The 21472-nt window shown below is 47.9% G+C and overlaps 1 protein-coding gene across 2 annotated transcripts in view; it reads left to right on the top strand.

Annotated features, from left to right (window-relative positions):
* The first annotated feature begins 14622 nt into the window (after positions 1-14622).
* Positions 14623-21472, top strand: part of RFX3 (regulatory factor X3) — a 176905-nt gene continuing 170055 nt past the window's right edge. For both annotated transcript variants that reach the window (XR_006680000.1, XM_004714454.2), the window contains exon 1: positions 14623-14710. Coding sequence is in view for 1 of the 2 variants with exons in the window: in XM_004714454.2 (XP_004714511.2) it covers positions 14698-14710 (13 nt within the window). In the remaining variant the exon portion in view is untranslated. The remainder of the gene's footprint in view (positions 14711-21472) is intronic.

Below are 21472 nucleotides of genomic sequence, written 5' to 3'. Positions count from 1 at the left end.
CAGAGCAGGCTGAGAACCTGCTGCCAATCTTACAGGACAACACAAAAGCATCCATTGTAACGTTAATGCCATTGGGGGACCAAGCAGGAGGAGACAGAGCAGATTCAGTGTAGCGCAAACACCTCTGCTGTGGGATTTCTGGCTTGGCTTGGCTAAGGGCAAGGGGTGCACATGGTGGCAGGTTTGGTGTAGGTAAGTGAGCATCTCTTATCTTCAGAGGCCCTTCTGAAGTGGGCAGTCTCCTGGTGGGTCTGCCAGGTGTAGCGCTGGACCTGGAATTGACTGCAAAGTGGACCTATGATCCCTCCCGGTGTCTCCACAGTCACGCAGAGCTCCTCAGAAGCCCCGTGGGACGAAGAGAGTGGTCCTAGATTCTCCTTCTTTAAGGGGGAGGATCATATTTAGGGGCAGCTCTTAGACGGCAACACACTGGACGGTGGCATGTCAGCCCACTTGTGCGTGGGAACATCTAAACCCGGTCATTGAAACAGAGGCCGGGTCACTCAGATGTGTGTGTACTGACAGCGCTCCTCGCCAGTGCAGCCTGTCCTTCATGAAATTAAATTAGCTAACTGGGGGCAAGCCCATCTTGATCTTGCTTTATTGCTGACCAAATTTCTAGACTAGCCTTTTTCTCCCCTTTGAACAGAAGTGCTTGTGGCCCCAGTCTGCTCATTTGACAGAGTCAAGGGCCCTTTTGAGTTATCTGTGAGACGTGTGTGTTAAGCTTGTCTGATTAAAATTACCTGGGAGAGACCAAGCAGACAAGAAACTTTTAGCGTAGTTACAAACACACCAAGAGCCCGTAAGGAGGGATTTCAGAGATTTTTGGACTTACCTGTAGAAAGAGGTGGCTCAAGCGGTCAGGCTCCTGTTCTCTGGGGAACTTTTCTTATGGAGCGTGCATCCGGCGGCCCACCCTCCGATGGGAGATGGCTGATGCTGTCCAGAGGAAACTGGCCTCCCAGGAATGGGAAAGTTCCCCTGGATGGGTCCTGCAGATGGCCATGGAAACAAGCCAGTTACCTGCTGCTGCTACCTGGCGATCGGAGGAACCGGGAGGTGTGAAGCCAAGATGTCCAGGAAGAATCAAAGACTGCAGAGCCCGTGCATGTAGGCTCACCTGGGAGAATGGCCAGCTCTGGGGGTGAGCCTCCTTCTGTTGAGTGGACATCTTGGCCCTGAGTTTGCATTCTTACTAGTCTTTCCATCTGAACCTCCTCTTTTGAATCTTAAGGCCCCCCCCGCCCTTCCTCTCACGCTTCTAGGGGAAAGTGAGGGGTGTACGCCATGCACTTGGCCCTGGCTGCCACCTGTGTCCTTCTCTAGCAAAGCCCCTTGCTGTCCGCTCTCGGAGGGCCTTTCAGCACACCTCAGAGAGTGAAATTCCCTTCTGGGTTTGTGGAAAACACACTTTCGTTCTCTGGAAAAGGAAGCCTTATGAAGCACAGCGCTCCCGCCATAGCAAGGTGGCATTCTGAAGGAGCTTGCCCAGGTGTGAACGTTCTCTTTCTTTTTCCCTAACCCACCTGTAAAAGCCTTAATCCTCTAGATGCAGGGCTTCTGGACACGGTGCGTTTCTCGATGGCAAGGTGTTTTCCTCGGCGAATGAACGAGGCTTTGTTTTCACTCAGCCCCTTGCTTTAGAACATTTCTCATGTAATTAGAATAATTTTTCCATTAGCTCAAGAGTGGTTCTCAAAGCTTATAGATTCTTTAATTTATTTCTGCTTTACTGTGGATTAGAAAGGGAAAGAAAAAGAAGCAAGGAAGAGGAATTTGTTGCAGCTGGATTCTGGGACCACAACATGGCAGTTCACGACAGCGCAGCCTGGTGGGGCAACACTGAAGCACCTGGTTGCTCACCCAAAGCGGGGCCCCACCAGTCCACCAACAGCTCTGGGGGAGAAAGACCCAATGCTCATCTTCTGTGAAGATCACAGGCAAGGGAGCCCCCAAATCTCAAACCAAACTCCCTGCCATCGAGTGGAGGCTCACTTAGAGCAGCCCTGCAGGGCAGGGTAGCACTGCCCCTGTGGATTTCACTCACAGCAGCCCTGCAGGGCAGGGTAGCACTGCCCCTGTGGGTTTCCGAGACTGTAACTCTTTAAGGAAGTATAATCCCTTGTCTTTCTCCTTTGGAGCTGGCCTGGTGGTTTTGAACTGCTGGCCTTGAGGTTTGGAGCCCAGGGCATAACCCACGATGCCACCAAGGCTCCTCGAGGCACCCCCACGGGACAGTGTTGCTCTGTGACCTGGTATCACTGTGAGTCCAGATCCACTCCCAGGCCTCCAACTGCGCCACCAGCCAACAGTTCCGTGTCAGCTCTGGGCAAGAGGAGATGATTAAGGAAGCCCCCAAATGGAACATCCATCCACCCCAGTTAGATGAAGATTAGGCGCCCTGGTGGTGTCGTGGTTAGCGTTGGGCTGTGATCCGAAAGGTCAGCTTGTCTAAACCACCAGCCGCTGGTGGGAGGGAGACAGGGCTCTCTGCTCTAGTAAAGAGTCATAACCTTGGAAACGCACAGAGGCACTTCCTCCCTGACCCGTCGGTTGGCTACGAGGGAGTGTGCACCCGCACCCGATGGCGGTGAGTTTGCTCTGGCCTGTGGAGATGGGTCAGAGGAACCTAATCGAACACAGAGGCCAACCAAATCCCTGCCCTCGAGTCAGTGCCGACTCATGGTGGAGAGGCAGGTAAAAGAAGTCCCGGAAAGTAAACTCAAACAAATTGAAGACGAGAGGAGGCTGAGGTGGTATTTGGTGGTGTTTTTTTTTTTTTAATTTCTTGTTTCTTAATTTTACATCTCATATTATCTGCAGGAGGAGGGCACGCAACAAGGTCACACACTGGAGCTGCAAACTCCATGAATAGTTTGGTTTGTGGGAGGAGGTCACAAAAAAAGATTCTCTCTCTGGCTGGCTGCTGCCTGACAAGCCATCAGAAGGGTTCACAGACTCGCTTCTTCGCAGACATGCCACCCTGCTGAGAATTAATGTTGGCATCAAATTTTACACCACCCTTCCTTCTGATTGAACTGTTGCGGTCGGACCGTGCAATCAAGCATGGTAGCTAATGAATCGTTGCTTCAACGCAGATATAAATCATGTAAGATTAACAAGGTTTAGTATATGTTTATCATTGTGACAACTACCATATGTCTGTCATGCATAGCATTATTTCTTGTTTTTCATATGTATAAAAAAAAACAAAACAAAAAAACGAACCCAAAGCATTAACTTTTGATTCTCGTTTAATTTCTGGCACCGGTTCATGCGTCCCTACATTTGTTTGTTTACCCAGCTGCCCATCATCCATCCATTCAGTCAACAGACATTTATTTATCCAGCGGTTCCCACGAATCTGGCGTAGGTCTTGGGTGCAGGGAAGTAGAAGGGAAACCCCTTGTCTCTGAGAAGCATGTGGAAAGCACACGCACAGAGAAATCCCGAGCCATTCGGATAGAATAATGGGCATGCAAAGGAAGGGCTCCCTGGTTGGGGCTGGGGTGTGGGGTGGGGGAGGCTTTCACGGAGGGCCAGAAAACCAAACCCACCGCCATCGAGCCCATTCCGACTCGTGCTTTACAGGCGTAGAAAGCCTCGTCTTTCTCCTGCAGAGCTGCTGGTGGGTTCAAACCGCTGATCTGGCCATTAGCAGCCTGATGTGTAACCACTAAGCCACCAGGAAAAACCATCAAATATTTGCAAAGCGCCCAAATGTAACACAGACATGAGTCACCGATTGCTGTTGGAAAAATGGTGCTGACAGGGTTGCCAGTTACAGGGTTGCCACAAACCTTCCACTTGCCTGCACCACAAAGTTCATCTGTCCGCCTGCTGATGACCAGTGGGGCTGTGTCCTGCTGGTCACTGCAATAAAGCACCTCTGACCAGGGGTACTCAAGATTTTGCGTGGACATATGCTTTCTTTTCTCTTGGATAAATATCCAGAAATAGAACAGCCAAGCCATATGTTTCACTTTTAAAGAGACTTCTAAAGCATTTTTCAAACTGGTTGCCCCATTTTGCATTTGTGAGCTTGTGAGTATGCCAACTCTTTTTTGCCTCCCTGCCAGCCCTTGGTATGGCACGTCTCTCACAGTGTAACCACTCCCCTGGCGATGTAATCCATATCTAAGTGACCGGGGTTGTCATGCCAAGGCTTGTTCTTGCCGGGACCCACGATCAGTGCTCTCGGAGGCAGCAGTCAGAGCTCTGACGGCTCCTTGCATCGGGCGGTCCTGTCCACCACCTCTTTAAAGCGTTGACATGCAAAGATGTTACTCTGAGGTCAAAGGCCAGGGTATTTTCAGTGGCTTCACGTGCATGTGAAAATTGGTTATTGAATAGGGAAGACTGAGGAAGAATCGATGTGTTGGGGTCAGGGTGCCGGAGAAGCATGTTGAAAGTACTGTGGACTGCCAAATGAGCAGACTCATCGGTCTTGGAAGCAGTGCAGCCAGAATGCTCCTTAGAAGCAACGGGCACTTTGGACATGTTACCGAGAGACACTGGTCCCTGGAAAAGGACATCATGCTGGGTAAAGTAGAGGGAGTGCAAACAAGAAGACCTTTGACAAGCTGGATGGACTCATTACATTCGCGAGGAGGTACCACACTTTTGGTAAAGACCTAGAATCAGAGGAGTGTAATTGTTCGTGACCTTTCTGAAGCCCTCTGGCCTTTCATGCTCTGTGTTTTCTTTCTTTTGTTGCCCCCGTTGGCTCCAGTTGGGTCCTTGGAAGTGCTCTCACCCTGGTCCTTTTGTCTCTTTGACTGCTCCCAGCTCTTCCGAGTATCTAATTTTGTTGTAGTACAAGACACCTCAGGCTCATCACCCCCCCACCCCCACCCCCGTCATCTCCTCATCTCTAGAAACAGCATTTGTTAGGGGAGTCTAAGTGGAACATGGAATTTAGAAACTGAGATGAGGCACCTGGGTGCTTGTGGCTGTTCCTGGGGTATCACCGTAGCTCAGTGATAGAGCTAGGGTGCGGTTAAGCACCCCACTGTGCTCCAAAAGGTTGGTGGTTTGGGTCGTGTGCCCCAAAGATGACAAATAGCAAAATCTTCATATGAAGAAAGGAAAGGCATCAGAGCTGAAGTGGTGAACATTCCACACATAGAAGGCTATGGAGGACAGTGGGAGCCCCAGTCCATCTGAAGGGTCCCTGTGAGGATCAGGCCTCTGGCAGATCCCCTCTGGCCACTGTCCAGGGACAAGACCAGCTTCACTGTCAGACAGAGATTGTTGTGAACTTGATTGTGGTGGGTGGCCCTTCGGTATAATATGACACCTGGTCAGTCGAACTCCCTCTTGACCCATCCTGAATTTGCTCTAGTTTTAAAAATGTCTCGCTTGTTCCAATACAGCAATTTTCTCTCTGTCTTGTTTCATTGTTACCAGTGGTCTCTTTTATGCTTTCTTTCCTCCCTTTTTGCTCCTTTCCTTTCTGTTTTTGTTTTTTACTGTTTTTGATACGTTTCCCAGTTTACAAAGCACAGAAGAGCAGATGCAGGGAGACAGTGGCTGATGCCACGCTTTCTTGGGGACGGGGAGGGGAGAGCTTGAGGGGCGGGGGCCAGGTAATGACTGGAGAGTGCACTAGAACTGATTGTGATGAATGTACAACTCTTTTGAAAAGCGACTTAACGATGGAAGTGTATGACAGGTGAATTCCAGAAAGACCACAGCCTTGGAAACCTGAGTCGGCTCTTCTCTGATGGATAGGGCTGCTGAGTTGGGATCGGCTCAGTGGTAGTGGGTTTGATATTTAGTCTTCTAGTAGTAACCCAGGTATGGACACTGCAGATTTATGCAAATAATACACTGTACATTTTCCCAACGACACCCTCCTCTCTAGAGGTATTTTCATAAGCACAGCGAGCTAACTTTTTTACATGATGTAAGAATATTAGTATGGTGTACCCACAAAAATGCGTCTCACGGAAGGGTCTAGTTGAGAAAAAAACAAAAACAACAAAAACCTATAACGTGTGGGTTATTTCTGGGGGGGAAATACAGATGCACTTAAGTATAATTATGTCTGTGTCTCTCTGTATCTCCATTAAGCCCACGGTGAGTTCACACGGCTGTGTCTGACTCTAGTCCAGTACCGGGTGCTCATTCTAACACAATTGGTTGTGTGTCCATGGTACGCTTCTCCTAGGGGGGCTGGTGGGACCAAGGCAGCAGCATTCAGCTGCTAACGAGAAGGCTGGCAGTTAGGTCGCAGGCGCATTAGGAGCGAGACCTGGCAGTCTGCTTCAGCCAAGATTAGAGCCTAGAAAACCCTACAGAACAGGACATCTTTGTCACACAGGCTTGCTGGGCGTCAACACGGGTTTCTTAGTCTATGCCGTATAAGCCATTTTGACTAATTTGGGGGGTTAAGTATAGGTCAGCAAACCAACCCAGACTCCCTGCTGTTGGGTCCCTGCCGCCTCAGAGTGACCCTGGAGGGCGGGGTAGAACTGCCCCTGTGAGTTTCTGAGACGGTCACTCTGGGAGTAGAATGCCCAGTTGTTTCCTCTGTGTGTGTGTGTGTGACCCCAGCAGTTCCAGGAATCTTTCTTTAAAAGACTTCGCTTTAATACATTGGATTTCCTTTGCATTTTCGTATAAAAAAATGATCCATTTGTATGGGGTCAATTTGGAGAGTCTCTTCTGCTTCATTGATTTTCTTTTTTTTCCTTTAGCCAGGTAATATGCTCTCTTGATTGTAGCTTTATCAGACAGCATATATAATTAGGTCTTGGGTTTTTAGGAGTATAATTATCTCTGCTGTTGAATGAGAGTATTGAGATTATTTATTTTCAATGTGGTTATTGATAGAGTTGATGTCTATTATTTGCTGTTGATCTTGTTTGTTTGTTTCCCCATCTATTCTTTGGTTCCCATTTTTTCTTTCCTTTTGCCTTTTGTTTACTGCTTATCTCATCTCTGCTTCTAGACCCTTCCCCATCCTGACTGCCCTCCTGGACACACTCAGTTGATCACTGAATGGATTATTCCCCTGCCAGGTTTTCAGGGCCCAGTGTTTTCTTAGCTCTTTTGACTAAGCGTTTCAAGGAGTTACTCTTTAACTAGCCCTGAACAATGGATGCCTGCGTTTACATTTGCCATAATACTTAGAGTTTCAGGTACATTCATTAATGCTTCAGGGGTTTTGCCGAATGATCAGGATTAGCTGGATGGTTTAGGGTTAGCTCTTGTCTTCGAAGGTCTTCTCATTCCCTGGTATAAAGCTGCGTGGGGAGGTAGCACGTCTGGGGACCCAGGGGGCTTCCCCACGAGGACCACATGGTGAGCATCTCGGAGCAGTTGGGCTCCTAGGGTATCTTCGTCCAATTCATGTGGCTGCCCGAGAGAAAGGGAGATCACTAGGCTTCCCATCCCCATCGTCCTACCCATTCCTTGTGAAATGCAAAGATTGGTGGGATATTATTTTTCAGAAAGTCAAGAAGCACGTTCCTCTCCTGTTTCAAAGAAGCGTATCCAGTGTGCTGTCTGAAGCAGCGGAGAGAGGGAAACGTGGGTCCTGCAGGTCCTGTTGAGAAGAGAAAGGCAGGAGGAAGGGAGGGAGGAGAGGTGTGGTTTGCTTACGTTACCAAATTTTGCAATGGGCAACCTACTCATCTAGCAACTTCAGACCCTATTGAATAGGAGATAGGAGGAGATTCGTGTGTGGACCTCCCAGACGTCTATACCTGAAATAGCTCCCATCATCCTTCCCTAGAACCGAGGTTGAAGACCTTCTACCCCACCTCTCCCCTCCTCTTGCCTGGCATTGGCCTTTCCCCAGTGGACTTCCTTCTGGTAGCGGTGACTTTAGACCACTCCCCTGGAGTAGCTCTCCTTTCGAGATGCTATGTAAATCGAGGTAATTCATGTGCATTCTGTGTCCTAAGTCTAGCTTGTAACATTTCAGTGTGTGGCACGTCCCTACTAATTCCAGGTGTTTCCTGCCCTGTTTGCTTCAGACTGTTGACTGTCTAGAGTGTTCAGGACTGATGCTCTGTAAGCTCATGAAGGATGCCAAAAATGAAATGCCTCTTGGGTGCAGTGGGGCCTGTCGTCTAGTCTGAATATTGGGGCAGTGTGCCAACTGGAGCCGGCGGAAGTCTGCAAGCAGGAGCGCCTTGCAGAAGGATTCGTGGTAATTAACCAATTCAAAGTGCAATATTTTCCTTTCATTAATTTGGCAGAAAACATCTAAATATCTACAACAAGAATGTTTTTGACATTTCCATTTTCTTCTGGGAAAATAATGGATACTTTTGAATCGAGCTATGAAAGAAAGCCATTTGTATTTTGTCATTTCCATTTTAACTCCACGCAAAAATGTTGATTTCTCAATTAGCAATTATTTTTAAAAATTAAGTAGGAAATGTTGGCTGCCAGGGTGACCAAGATTGATTCACACATTGAAGTTGATTGGCTTGCTGGAGATTAATAGGACATTTATTAACTCAAACCCATTGATTTTTTTTTTTAATACCCTCTTCCCTGTATGTCTGAGTCAGAGGATTCCAGTTGGGTGTGATAATTCATATCCTCCCTCCCTGTTCAAGTTCATTTCTACTCAAAATATTGTCTAGCACTTCTTTGTTCTCCCTCTTTGGGGTTAAGGAAATATTAGTCATTCTTAATCAACTCATTTCAGGAATTAGAGCTTTTCCTAATTTTAAATAAATGTACTTAGGCTTGGTTGACCTCACATGCAGTCCGTTTACTAATTTTGGAACAATGAGTCCAATCATGGTAGAGTTTTTCCTAGAGGAATTATTGGCGTAATTATTTGTTTTAGGATATGCTGTCCTTCATGTAAATGTTCTTACCTGCTCGTAGCATGTGTCCTTTCACAGTGCAACCTGTCTGCTTTAAACACCCATACCTTTGGCTACTAGTCTCTAGAAGCTAAGACCTGAGGAGCCCTTAATCTAACATTTTCCTTTCCTGCTATTTTTATACGTTTTATGGGCACCTCTCAGCATCTAGGTATTTCTGTATCTATCTAAATCAACTAGATATGTTTAGTTTAGAGACGCACTGTCATATTTGAAATATTCTCTTGGTTTCAAGATTCAGAAACCCATTTTGATCTGTCTAACAGTAGGCATGCTAGAAGATATTTTTAATTGCCTCATATGTATGCAAAAGCTGGGCAGTGAATAAGGAGGAGTGGAGGAGAGTTGATGCATATGTGTTGTGTTGGCTAAGAATACTGAAAATACCGTGGACTGCGAGAAGAGCAAAAACAGATCCCTGTTGGAAGAAATACAACCAGAAGCCTCATTGGAGGGGCAAATGGAATGGTGAGACTTCAACTCATGTCCTTGGGACATTGTCATCAGGAGGGACCAGTCCCCGGAGAAGGACACTCTACTTGGTACAGTAGAGGGTCAACGAAGACCTTCCATGAGCTGATTGCCACCACGGCTGCCACAGCTGGCTCACCCGTCATGGTGATTGTGGATGGGGGAAGACCAGGCGGTGCTTTCTTCCTGGTAATACGGTGCCTCCCCAAGTCCCAGTGGATAGGATGACACATCACAACACTATTGGGACTCTGGAGACCCAAGATGTCATCCTGGTGCACATGGTAAATGTCGCCAGTATCACCACGTCCCAACCCATTGCTGTTGGGCTGGTTCCAACTTGAGTGGGCTCCAAAGAACGGAATAGAACAGCCCCATAGGGCATGGAAGGCTCTAACCCAGCGGTTCGCAGCCTGTGGGTTGCGACCCCTTTGGGGGTCAAACAACCCCTTCACAGGGGTCACCTGATTCATAACAGTGGCAAAATGACAGTGATGAAGTAGCAACGAAAATAATTTTATGGTTGGGGATCACCACCACATGAGGAACTGTATGAAAGGGTCACGGCATTAGGAAGGTTGAGAACCACTCCTCCAACCGTTATGGAAGCAGACTGCCACATCATTCTCCCATGAAGTGGCTGGTGGATTCAAACTGCTGACTTTCAGTTAGCAGCAGCCCGCGGCCTCAATGAACGAGTGAGGCTTACGCACCTAGATAGAAAGAGCATCATCTCTGGCTCAGGTTCAAAACCCCAATAGAGAGAATTTGGTAGCTCCAGGCCATCGGCCATCCCCAATCCAGCTGTCTGTTGCTTAGAGGGTTTGTTTGTGGAGCATAAACTTGGGTTCTCAAGGCCCACACCAATAAAGGGCTTTCTGTTTAAGCTGTACTTGACCCCTTCGGTGGTGTGTGCATTGTGAAAATGAGGGAATGGAAAGGAATTACCTGTGTCAGAGGTGGTATTTGTAGTTAGACTTGAAGGTTTAGGGAATGATGTTTCTATCAGGAAAAAGCACTGTGGACAGAGACCTGGAGGCTGTATGAACGCCTGAAAACTATCATAACCCTGAGATGTAATCTTTAAGCCTCAAACCGTGACTCCCCCAGGAAGTACACTTTATATTAATTAATTAAGGAAGTATGCTTTGAACGGAACAAGTTTCACCGCACTAGTAAGGTAGTTCTGCCATCAGCCTTGTGCTCTCCCAAAGCTTTACCTACATGGGGTGAAGCTGACAGAATCAGCTCTAAAGGCTAGAGGAGGGTGGAGGGCCAGTGGCCTTAAGTGAACGGTAGTGGGGTCATTAGGAAAAGACCAGCGAAGACCGTGACACAACTTGAAGGGTCCAGCCCAGGTCATTGACTTGCACGCACAGAAGTTGTTGAAACAATGTAGCCACAAAAGAATAAAATCAAACAAAGGCCTTGACGTGTAAGGGAGATGAAACGCACAAAGAGGCAAAAGGGAGTCATTGTGGATGGAGCTGAGAAGAACGACTTGGGGTGGATTTGTCAATAACAGCTAGCGCTGGAACTTGGACCAAGGCTAGGGATTTTAATTCAGTAGCATTCGTCAGAAAGCCTGTCCTGGCTAAGAGATGCCTAGACCTGGAACGTTGTAAGTGCTAACTAAGGCGTACGGCAAGTCCAGCTTCTTAGGTGAAGATCCGAGATGGAATCTGACCTCCTTTTAGCAGGCGGTTCTTTGTTCATTCGCTGTTGGGCCAAGCACGCGTTCACTGAGTGATTTCTCTTGTGTCAGACACAGTCCCGGGCACTGGGGATGCACAGAGAATAGCAAACATAGGACCCCTCTTTCCATAGGACTTATCCTCCAAGCATCTGATGCATTAGCATCAGACATCCGAGCGCTTATTAAAAATGCCGACTCTCAGACTCCATCCAGAGCTACTGAGTCAGAATTTGCACTCGCATCTCATTGTGACTAGTATGCACACCACAGTTTGGGAAGTGCTGTTCTAGAGCTTGTGACTGCTGTCAGGTGCTGGTGACTCACTTCCAACCATACGGACCATTGCTTAGAGTGCAGGACAGAATGGGATTCGGTTTTCCTTGTTTAATGGGGAAGAGCTCTATGGGGCGGATTGCGGGTGCACTGCTCTGAAAAGCATCTCTAGCCCATAATCTGTCATCGGAACGGAATATGTGGAGGTCCGACGTACAAAACACACTCAGCAGAACTCCCAAGCAGGAGTCAGGCTCAGAGACCCATGCGCTGCAGGTGAGCCCAGCCGGGCCACCGAGGTCCCTGATGCGGTAAGAGGAGCTCCGACAGGCTGCGCTTCACGTTTCATCTTGCATCCTTCAGGTGGATGTGCTCATTCGATGGGGGCACCATCACCAAGCCCACCAAGACCATGTGCTTCCATGCCGATCGTATGCATGATGAAACCGGGATGGGTCCTGACTGCCTGATACAACAACCGAACTTTACTGAAGCCGGGATCTAAGGCTGTTCCATGATCTGATTCCATCCTTGAACACAGCTTTTACCTATCCTCAGGATCCTTGGAGCCCTGGGGGCATAGAGGTTACCCGCTGGATTGCAATCTGTAAGGTCAGCGGTTCAGAGCCACCATCTGCTTTGTGGGAGAAAGACGGGCTTTCTACTCCCATGAACGGTTACGCACTCTGCCCTGTCTGTGGGGTCACTGTGAGTCAGTATTGACGCTATGGCAGAGGCGTAGTGGTCCTGCATTGGTCAGCTGTTCGACACCACCAGCCACTCCGCAGGAGAACGATGCGGCTTTCCATTCCTGAGAAGATTGACAGGCTCAGAAACCCACAGGGACAGTCAGACCCTTGTGCTGCAGGATCACTGTGAGTCAGAGTCTCCTTGGAGGCAGTGAGTTTCACACACACGCATCTATATTTCATGGCTGTGTTGTTAGAAAAAGGACTATATGAAGAGTGTATGTTAAGCAGGTTCTTTGATATAAGCTTTCAGGTTTTTCCCATCTGATTTTAAAGGAGAAGCCTTGTTGAGCCCTGGAAGCACCCGTGTCTCCTGGAAACACACCTGTCTGGTCAGCACGCATTTCCTTGAGTGAGCACATCCCCTGCCGCAACCAATTGAGAAACACTTGCTCAGCAAAAAAATCAGATTTTGTGTGTGTGTGTGTGTGCGCGCGCGCGTGTGTGTGTGTGTGTGTGTGACCATCCCTTTTGTGGAGCTCTCTTTAAAGAGTGTTAGAACTTGGCTGAGCCTCCTGATCACTCATCTACACCGCTCGTGGTTTGCGCGAGGCTCGGCTGGTGTTTACACAGTCTGCGAATTGGAAGACCTTTGCCCAGCTGATGGATATGTGGCACCAAGATCAGATCCAGAAATTATGAAACGAGAATCATTATCATACTTTGGGGGGCATGTCTTTGTTTCTAAATTCCCTGAGCTCTCTGTTCTTATTTGGGCTTGTCCAAAAATGAGAAAACCTGCGTCCATAGAGAAAGGACGATGAGAGGCAGGGTGGTAGCGGGGCGGTGCCGATGTGTGGCTGGTGCGATGACTGTTCGTGAAACCAGAAGCTAAGCATGGAGGAAAAAACTTAAGACTAAGTTTAAAACTTTTTTCCTTTTTTGCATAAACTCCCTGAAATATGAAACTTGTGATAATTTTAGAACTTTTAAGTGTTCCATTATCATTATAAGAACTTACAGTTCTAAGATATTTTATGAAAATTATTCTGCACTGTATCTGTATTTAACTCAGGCTTATAAATTACACCAACAGAAGATTGGGCGGGGGGAGCAGGGAGGAATGTACATTGAGAGAAAGAGAAAGGATAACAGTTGAAGATAAGACACGGGCAGGAGCTTCTGTCCGTGCCCTGGATGGAATAGACCACCAGCCTGACTCCCTACCTTTGAAAATGATAACTAGAAATGCCTGCTTTCAGGTACCAGTGCAAGACTGTGGTTCTAGAGGGAAGGGGAAATCCTAGGAAGAACACACACACACACACACACCCTCATTCTCTGCCGAGGGACAGGTTCCTGGGCATCTCACAGGGGCTTGAAATCCAAGCAGAGTCAGGGCTGCCTCTGCCCTGAGAAGGGTAGACGGCAAAGAAGGCACAACCAGAGGACCAGGCCACCAGAAAAGAGATTGCTGAACAGAAAGAGGGGTCCGAAAAACTGAGTGAGATTGCTCACGACTTCTTTGTGGAGAGATGGACTACATCCTTATAAGTAGACTTAGCAAGCTGAGTAAGCCTGGGAGAATGGAAAGAGATTAGAGAAGGTGCCTGGGAACAATTGGAGTTCTGTCCCAAACAGAGTAGGGAGAGCTTGTGAACAGCCCAGATTTCCAGCTAAGAAACACTCTACACCATAGAAGTATGAGCCAAATCCCAGAGAAGGCAACCCCCATTTCCATCTGAGAAATAGAAAACTAGACTTCTACAACTCTTTCCAGGGAGGTGGAGGCAAACACTCAGCCCTGTTCAAATGGAGGAGCTTCTTCATAATCATTCTAAGAAGACACAGTATCAAGCCCAAACAAGCTCCCAGCATTCATCCAGCAATTGTACTGCTCGGGCACAGAAGTCAGGACTTTGCAGAGGAGCGCAGTGCATTTTAGGTAAAATTGCCATTCACGGTGTCTAATGTAAAACACAAAATTGCCAGGTACGGGAAGAAACAGGAAAAATATGACCCAAGTCAACAAGCAGGCCTGGAGATGGCCTAGATCCTAGAGTTAGCTGAGACTTGAAAGAAGCTAATATTAATATTACTGTGTAAATACACCACCTGTATCCACACATGCACACACTCCTGACCAGAGGAGAGCTTAAAGAAAGCTGTGGCCGTAAGGAGTCAGAAGTTAAGGAAACTTGACAGAAATGGGAACTATGAAAAGAGGCAAATGGAAACTTTAGAACTAGGAATAATTGTCATTAATTGTTAACAGCATCATGGAGATGGTAGCTATGTTAGTGAGCATGAGGGATAGGAATAAAATTCACTCAATCTGAAGAAGCAAGATAAAAAAAAGATAGAATGCGAATGAACGGAGAACCAGGACCTCAGGGACAACACCAAATGGTCTAACATATGTGTAACCGGAGCCACAGAAGGAGAAGAGCATGAGGCTGGGGCAGAAAAAAATATTTATAAATAGTGGCTGGAAAATTTCCATATTTGGTAAAAATATGTAAACATGCAGATCCATGAAACTTGGTAAACCCCAAGCAGGATAAGCAGAATGTAATGTACCACACCTAGGCACGTGATATTGAAACGGCTGCAATATTTGTTTGTTATACAGGTGGAGAGGGCACTGCCAAGGGTCTCTCTGCAAGCTACCCTTTCCCAGGAAGGTGCGATTAACTGTTCCTCTTAGGGAGAAATGGCTCAAGAAGGTAGGGCTATTTTACATAATTAAAATATTGGCTCATAGGGTCCTTCTGCATGCCAAGGGCCATTTAAAAATAGTGTGTCCTTTTCATTGTAAAAGTTAACCTGGCCATGGCCATGTTCTTGCTAGAACAGTGTAGATTCTAGTATGACTTGTAGTAGCTCCTGCGGCATTTGATGTCCACTTCTAACTATGTAGCGAACAAACTGTACTTGTCTCACTATTTCTAACGAAATTCCTGATTTAGGCACCGATTCCACCAGCTTAGGTCTTATTTCCACCTCAGAGCTGATGGTGGAAGGTCCTCATTGGTCTTCCCAAGATCAGACGTTCCCCCGTCCCCGAAGACGAGGGTGAGGCCCACTTCTTTGGAACCCTTGGATCCTCAGAGGAAACCTTCAGGCTAGTTGTCCGGTGCAGTTCACTTGCACTGACCAGCGAACTTGTGGGAAGGGCAAGGGAACACCGGCGTGGAGGGAGGTGATCACCATGCACTCTCGGTGTTGTACACATGGTTCCCATGTGTGTGAGCCCACTCAAGAGCAGCCGGAGTGCCGTTGTCCTGTGCCTCCGCCCACAGAGGGTGCCGGTGAAGACCCGTGTCTTGGATGGGACATCTGTGCTCCCGCTTGCTTGGCAGGACAGGAAAACAAAGACCCACCTCAAGTCTCCACTCCGCTCCCTCCAGACCTTCAACACTCGGGAAATGCCCAGAGAAGCACTGGTGGTCAGAGCCTCTCATTTACAAACCACACACGGGACTTTGTCTTTTTGTGAGTTGACAATTTCCTCTTTGGGTGGTTAGGTAAAACTTGAAATTGTATCACCCAGCAAATCGTAAAACGACACATAGTGATAGGACAATAAGTGGTAACTATTACTGAGAATCGCCTGGACCGCCAAAAGACCCAGCGAACCTGTCTTGGAAGAAGTACAACCAGAATGCTCCTTAGACACAGACAGCAAGACTTCATTGACCTCAGGCATTTCGACATGTTGTCGGGAGGGACCCGTCCCTGGAGAGGGCCACCAGACTTGCGATGGAGAGAGGCAGCAAAGACGAAGGCCCTCAAGAAGATGGATGCCACCATGGCTGCAACGGCGGCGCAGACACAGCAGTGACTGTGAGGGTGGCGCAGGGCCGGAGTGTGTCCTTCCGTTGTACATGGGCTCACGGTGCATTCGGGACTGATTCAATGGCAGCTCACAGCGTTATTACAAGTTGATAGTTCAAACTCACCAGCCACTCCTTGGGAGAAAGATGAGGCGCCCTGTTCCCATAAAGATGTACAACCCCACAGAGGCTCAATGACAGTGGGCTTGGTTTGGGGTATGGTATTATTGCATAAAGTTGACTTATAATTACATGATAGTGATCAGCCAAGATTATGGCTTGCATTTATAGTTCTGATTAGGTGACAACAGTTAGAAAGGATATCAGCATCAAAAAAAAAATGGGTTGATTCCAATTCATAAATGCAAAACAGAAGCACCTAGCAGCAGCAACTTAGACACACTTTGAAAACACAATCAGAATGAGCCACTGAGAAACGACGCATACATGGAGTGTCTGCAGATCGACCGCGTGCGGGGACAGGTGGGGCAGCCCTGTGTGTGCCTCCAGTGAGTCCTCACGGGGCGCCCCTTTGGACCAGCATGCACTGATGCAGCACTGCCTTTTGGAAGACAGCACGATTCTTCCAGAATTTGTTTTTAAGCAGCTAAAAAGGCAGCGTTCAGCAGTACACCACTTGAGCAAACTCCCTTTGGTACAGGAAAACAACGACATTAAAATGGAATACAGTGCACATTAAAAAAAATAAAAATTCATGCAACTTCACTGCTTTCCGCGCTGCATACATTACTAAGAGCACAAAAGTAGATGCTGTGCTATCGAGTTGTAAAGAACGCCACATTGATATGCTTATACTTTATAATTTCTTCCAAGTGGCAAAAGGGCGAGTTAGTTGGTATCTTCTTTGGTAGGTATTTCTTTTTGGGGGGTGGGTGTTCCTTAAAACAGTCTCAGGGGCCCTTATGAGTTCGATAGGATAAAGTAAAACAAGTGCATTTTTACGAACACCTAAAAATAATTCATAGTTTCATAAGAACGAGTATTTGTAATGCCTGGTCGGTCTGCTTGATCTTGATCCTAAAACTTACTCTCTCTGGTTTGGCTGACTGCTGGTGTTGGTGAAGAATACTGAATATCTCACTGCCTATCAAGAGAAGGATCCAGGCTGTCTGGGAGGAAGTACAACTGGAATGGGTCGCAGAGGTGCGGATGTGGGAATTCATCTCACATGCCTTGGACAGCAGGTCAGGAGGGACCAGTCACTGGAGTAGGCCATCCTGCTCGGCAAAGTAGAAGGGCAGCGAAAACAGGAGAAGACCCTCAATGCAATGGACAGACAGTGGCTGCAACAAGGGGCTCAGGGGTCACACTTGTGTGAGGATGGTGCAGGACCGGAGGGAGGGCGGGTGTCATTTCTTTCTGCTGTCTCTCAGAGATCGCTCTGGGTTGGGACCGACTCCCTGGTATCTAATGCAGCAGCTTTAATAACACAAGAAGAGTTCACCCACTACCTTTTCATCCCCCCCTTCCCCCCAAACACACACTCACACACACTTCACTCTCAGCACTATGAGAACACTTGTCATCACGGTGCCCGAAGGCAATGAGGACAACTAGGTAGGCCAGGCACAACACCTGGGGGCCCACGCCTCCCACCTTCACTCCCCTGAGCTGTCTCCCAGCACCCATCCACCCTCCAGCTGTCAGGCCTGCTCAGCACATGAGAGCTTCGGGCCATGAACTCCAACAGACGGCAGGTCTCGCCACTTAGGAGACGATTCAAGATTAGGAAAAGAATTTTGGCACCTGGGGTGCTACCGGGCCGTTCCCTGGTCCCCAAGCTTAGCGCCCACCCAGAAGACAGCGGAAAGCTGAGGGCAGGAGCCCAGCCCAGCGTTAGCAAGCTGAGATGGCCCTGAAGGCCCGTGGTCTTCACCAGTATCCCTATCCAATGTTTATAGAGCGCTTTAAGCGACTCTGTGTGGCGCAGGTGGCAAGCGTGCTGAGCAGCTCTCAGAGAGCATGGGGGTTCAAACCCACCTTGAGGTGCCTCGGAAGAAAGGCCTGGGGATGTACCTCTGAAAATCCAGCCATTCCTAGCCCAGGAGGACAGCACTGTGCTGACATGCGCGGGTCGCCGCGAGTCAGAGTCGACTTGCTGGAAATGGGCACACGTGTGCTTTACCACCTAGAGCATAGTTTCATGTGCTTTTCTTAAAAGTTGGTTCTCACACCAGCACTTGGAAGTGGAAGTTAAGCATTTCTTTGATAGCGTATTTTGATTTTTGTTAATAACTTCAGGTGAGTTTGAACTATCAACTTGTAATAACGCTGTTAGCTGCCATTGAATCAGTCCCGAATGCATCGTGAGCCCATGTACAACGGAAGGAAACACTCCGGTCCTGCACCATCCTCACAATCACTGTTATGTCTGCGCCCTGTGGGTGGGAACCCACTCAATGGGACCGAACGACAACATTTGCATGCACCACAAGCTTCCCTGGCGTGGCTTCTCTCGGGAACACAACCTAACACAGCCACTGCATCTTTCCCCTTACTTCCTCGCCTCCTCTCCACTCTGCCGCTTTAATCAGACGACCCCAGAGGTCAGAAACTCTTGTCTGTTTCAGTCCCTTAGATTTTGATCACCACACTCAGAGGTGCTCTTGAGTCAAGCCTGACATCGACAGATTGGAACATTCTCTTCTGGGAAAGTCTGTGGCTGCAAGATAATCAGCCCTAAGGAATAGTGAAACTCGGAGGGCGGGGACCCCAAACCAAAACAGCCCAGAGGTCAATAAGTGCCACTCAAGGCAGGCTGGCAACTAGCCGTCCATAGAAAACTCCCTAGCACAGGGCTGGTGGTCGTCAGGAAGCTAGGTGAACGGCAGCCAGAGCAGAGCACGCACTGGGAATAGGCACACAGAGCCTGCCACAGCGGCATCAGCAGTCCACTGACCTCCTGTCCGATCACCGTGCACCGTGTGTGCAGAGCGCAGGGCTCATGGAGACTTGAGCAAGTTGAAGCCAAGCGACTCAGGGAAGCAGATACAATCAGAAGAGAAGCCCCCACACCGACGGCTACACGCAACCAGAGAGAACCACCTTCCCTCTGTCTTGCCCTCCCTAGAGGCCTAGCCGCTCTCCCTTGATCTAAAAAGGTAAAGCGACTTTTCAAGATGATCAAACCGAAAGATTCACGTCACCGGACAGCCAGCTCCATGGAGAACATGGTTACGCCTTTGGTAGTGGGTCTTATGGAACTCTCCGAAGAAGGAGGTGTGCAGCTGCAGCAAGCATGCCAGAAGCATTCCATTAGAATCCTCACCACTCTGGTCCCGCAGTTCATTCATTTGAATCAGGGACGGCAGCAACTCGTTGTGATTTAAGACACTGGTGTTGGCTCCCGTTATTCCAGCAGGCAGGTTCGTCAGGATACCTTTCTTAGACATTAACATTACATGCGTAATGCACCCTGGGCACAACTTACAATACGTTGAGCCCTCTTGCTTTAACAGCGACTTGAATATATTTGTTCCTTTCGGGAGCTTTGATGTAAAACTTCATGGTTACAAAATTGCCGAATTTTATCATTGGTGTGACTGCCACAGGTGTCCTATCTGGGTGTTTAATACTTTTGGTATGAATTAGGCTTTGCTTCCTGGAATGCATATTGCTTTTCCTCCCTAACACATTCAACATAGAGTTTTTGTTTAGCAGGAGCCACCGAATGGTAAGGGGGCATTGGTAATTGATCATTCCAAGACAATAGGTCTACCGTTTTCTGAGTTCATGCAAAAAACTTGACATACACGATTTCATTTAATTCTGGCCAAACCCTGGCAGAAAGATGTTTTACAGAAAAGGAAATCAAGAATTTCAGCGTTTAGGTAACTTGCCCGGCCTAACGCAAGCTCAAGTGGCGGTGGAGGTTGAAATGAGGTCTGCCTTTACTCCAGAGACTGCCTCGTCTGCAGGGAGCTGCTGCGCAGACCGTTAGGGAGTTAGCCATGGCCGGGCTCCACTGCTCTCACCGTTCAGTGGTGGAAAAATGACCTCCTGCTTTTATACTCAACTGTTTAGTCCATAAGAGGCATTGACTAGTCCTTGTAGTCACTCTGGGAGGTAGGAGTGGTTTGTTCCCATTTTACAGCAGATAAACTAGAGGCCTTGGTAGTTAATAACCTGCCCAAGATCATAGCTTCTAGCTGTGGTGATGCCATGATGCAAACTCAGACAACGGGGCTTGAGAATTCAGTATGCTTAACCACAGACCTATGTGGACAAGTGCAGAACGCCTTCATATAAAGCACAGGCATGCACATACTAATCAGGCAAAGCCCAAAGACGTGCTCAAGTATTTTTGTGAAACCATGCTCTGTATGTATAGGTGGAAAGAGGCATTTTAACAGCTCAGATAGTTGTATCATGTAGCTGTTAGCAGGGACTGCTCATTTTAATGTGTCTGCTGCTATAAAAACTATGGTCAGCGTGCTCCTTAGAGGCAGGGATGGTGAGGCTTCGTCTTACATTACTACTTCAGTCAGGAGAGACCAGTGCCTGGAGAGGGCCCCCTGCTTGCTAACGGAGAGGGGCAGTGAGGAAGAGGAAGGCCGTCAACAAGAGGACTGACGCCGTGGCTGTAACGGTGGGCTCAGGCCTCAGGAAGTAATGGTGAGGCTGGGCTGGGCAGTGCGTCCCTTCTGTGGTTGTACAAGGGGTCGCGATGAGGCTCCGAGTCAGGACCGACTCCCTGGCACCCGGCAATAGCAGCAGTTCTGAACCCCATTGAGCAAATCATCTATTCTACCTCCAACTAGTCTCTCTTTCCATTTCGGGAGTTCATTTTTTTAAAAAAAATTTCCATTTTTACTTTTTATGTACTTATTCCCATTTTCCCTTCAAAGTTCCTGGTTTTGCTTTCTCGAAGAGCCAGTGACTGCCCTATTCAGTTCCCTTTCTCACCACTGCTGTATATACCAAGGGCGGCACACCCTGCAGTGTCTAATGCATCGTCCCCCAGCGTTTCATTTCAAAGTTCTTCTTAGACCTACCGGTTGTGGAGAATCGTGTCATTCCATTAATAGTCTGGGACTTCCCCGATACCTTTGCATTCATGAGCTCCAATTTACTCCTTTTGTCATCTGAGAACTTTGTGCGATTTGGATCTATTAGAAGCCATTGCAGTTTGTTTTGTGGCCCAGGATGTGACTTGTCTTGGGACACCATCTGTGTGCCGTGTGAAGGATGTGTATTCTGCTGTGGATAGTGGAGCGTATTGTACTGCTCGATGAGGCCAACTTCGCTCATCGTATTCAAGTATTCTACATCCTAACTGATCTTTCGTGTCCTTTTTTCTCCTTTAAATCATTTTGTTGGGGGCTTGTACAACTCTTACCACAATCCATACATCCATCCATTGTGTCAAGCACATTTATACATTTGTTGCCATCATCATTCTCAAAACATTTTCTTTCTGCTTGAGCCCTTGGTATCAGCTCCTCATTTTACCCCCTTCCTCCTCCCCCTCCCTCCCTCATGAACTCTTGGTAATTTATAACTTATTATTTTTCAAGCCTTACATTGATCGATGTCTCCCTTCACCCACTTTTGTCTGTCCCCTAGGGAGGGCATTATATATAGATTGTCGTGATCGGTTCCCCCTATCTCCCCCTACCTTTCCCTTACTCT

This window comes from Echinops telfairi, unplaced genomic scaffold (genome assembly GCF_000313985.2).
Source record: "Echinops telfairi isolate 266 unplaced genomic scaffold, ASM31398v2 ScPeMD7_25;HRSCAF=90, whole genome shotgun sequence".
Taxonomy (NCBI): domain Eukaryota; kingdom Metazoa; phylum Chordata; class Mammalia; order Afrosoricida; family Tenrecidae; genus Echinops; species Echinops telfairi.
This window is presented reverse-complemented; position numbering and strand designations above follow the sequence as displayed.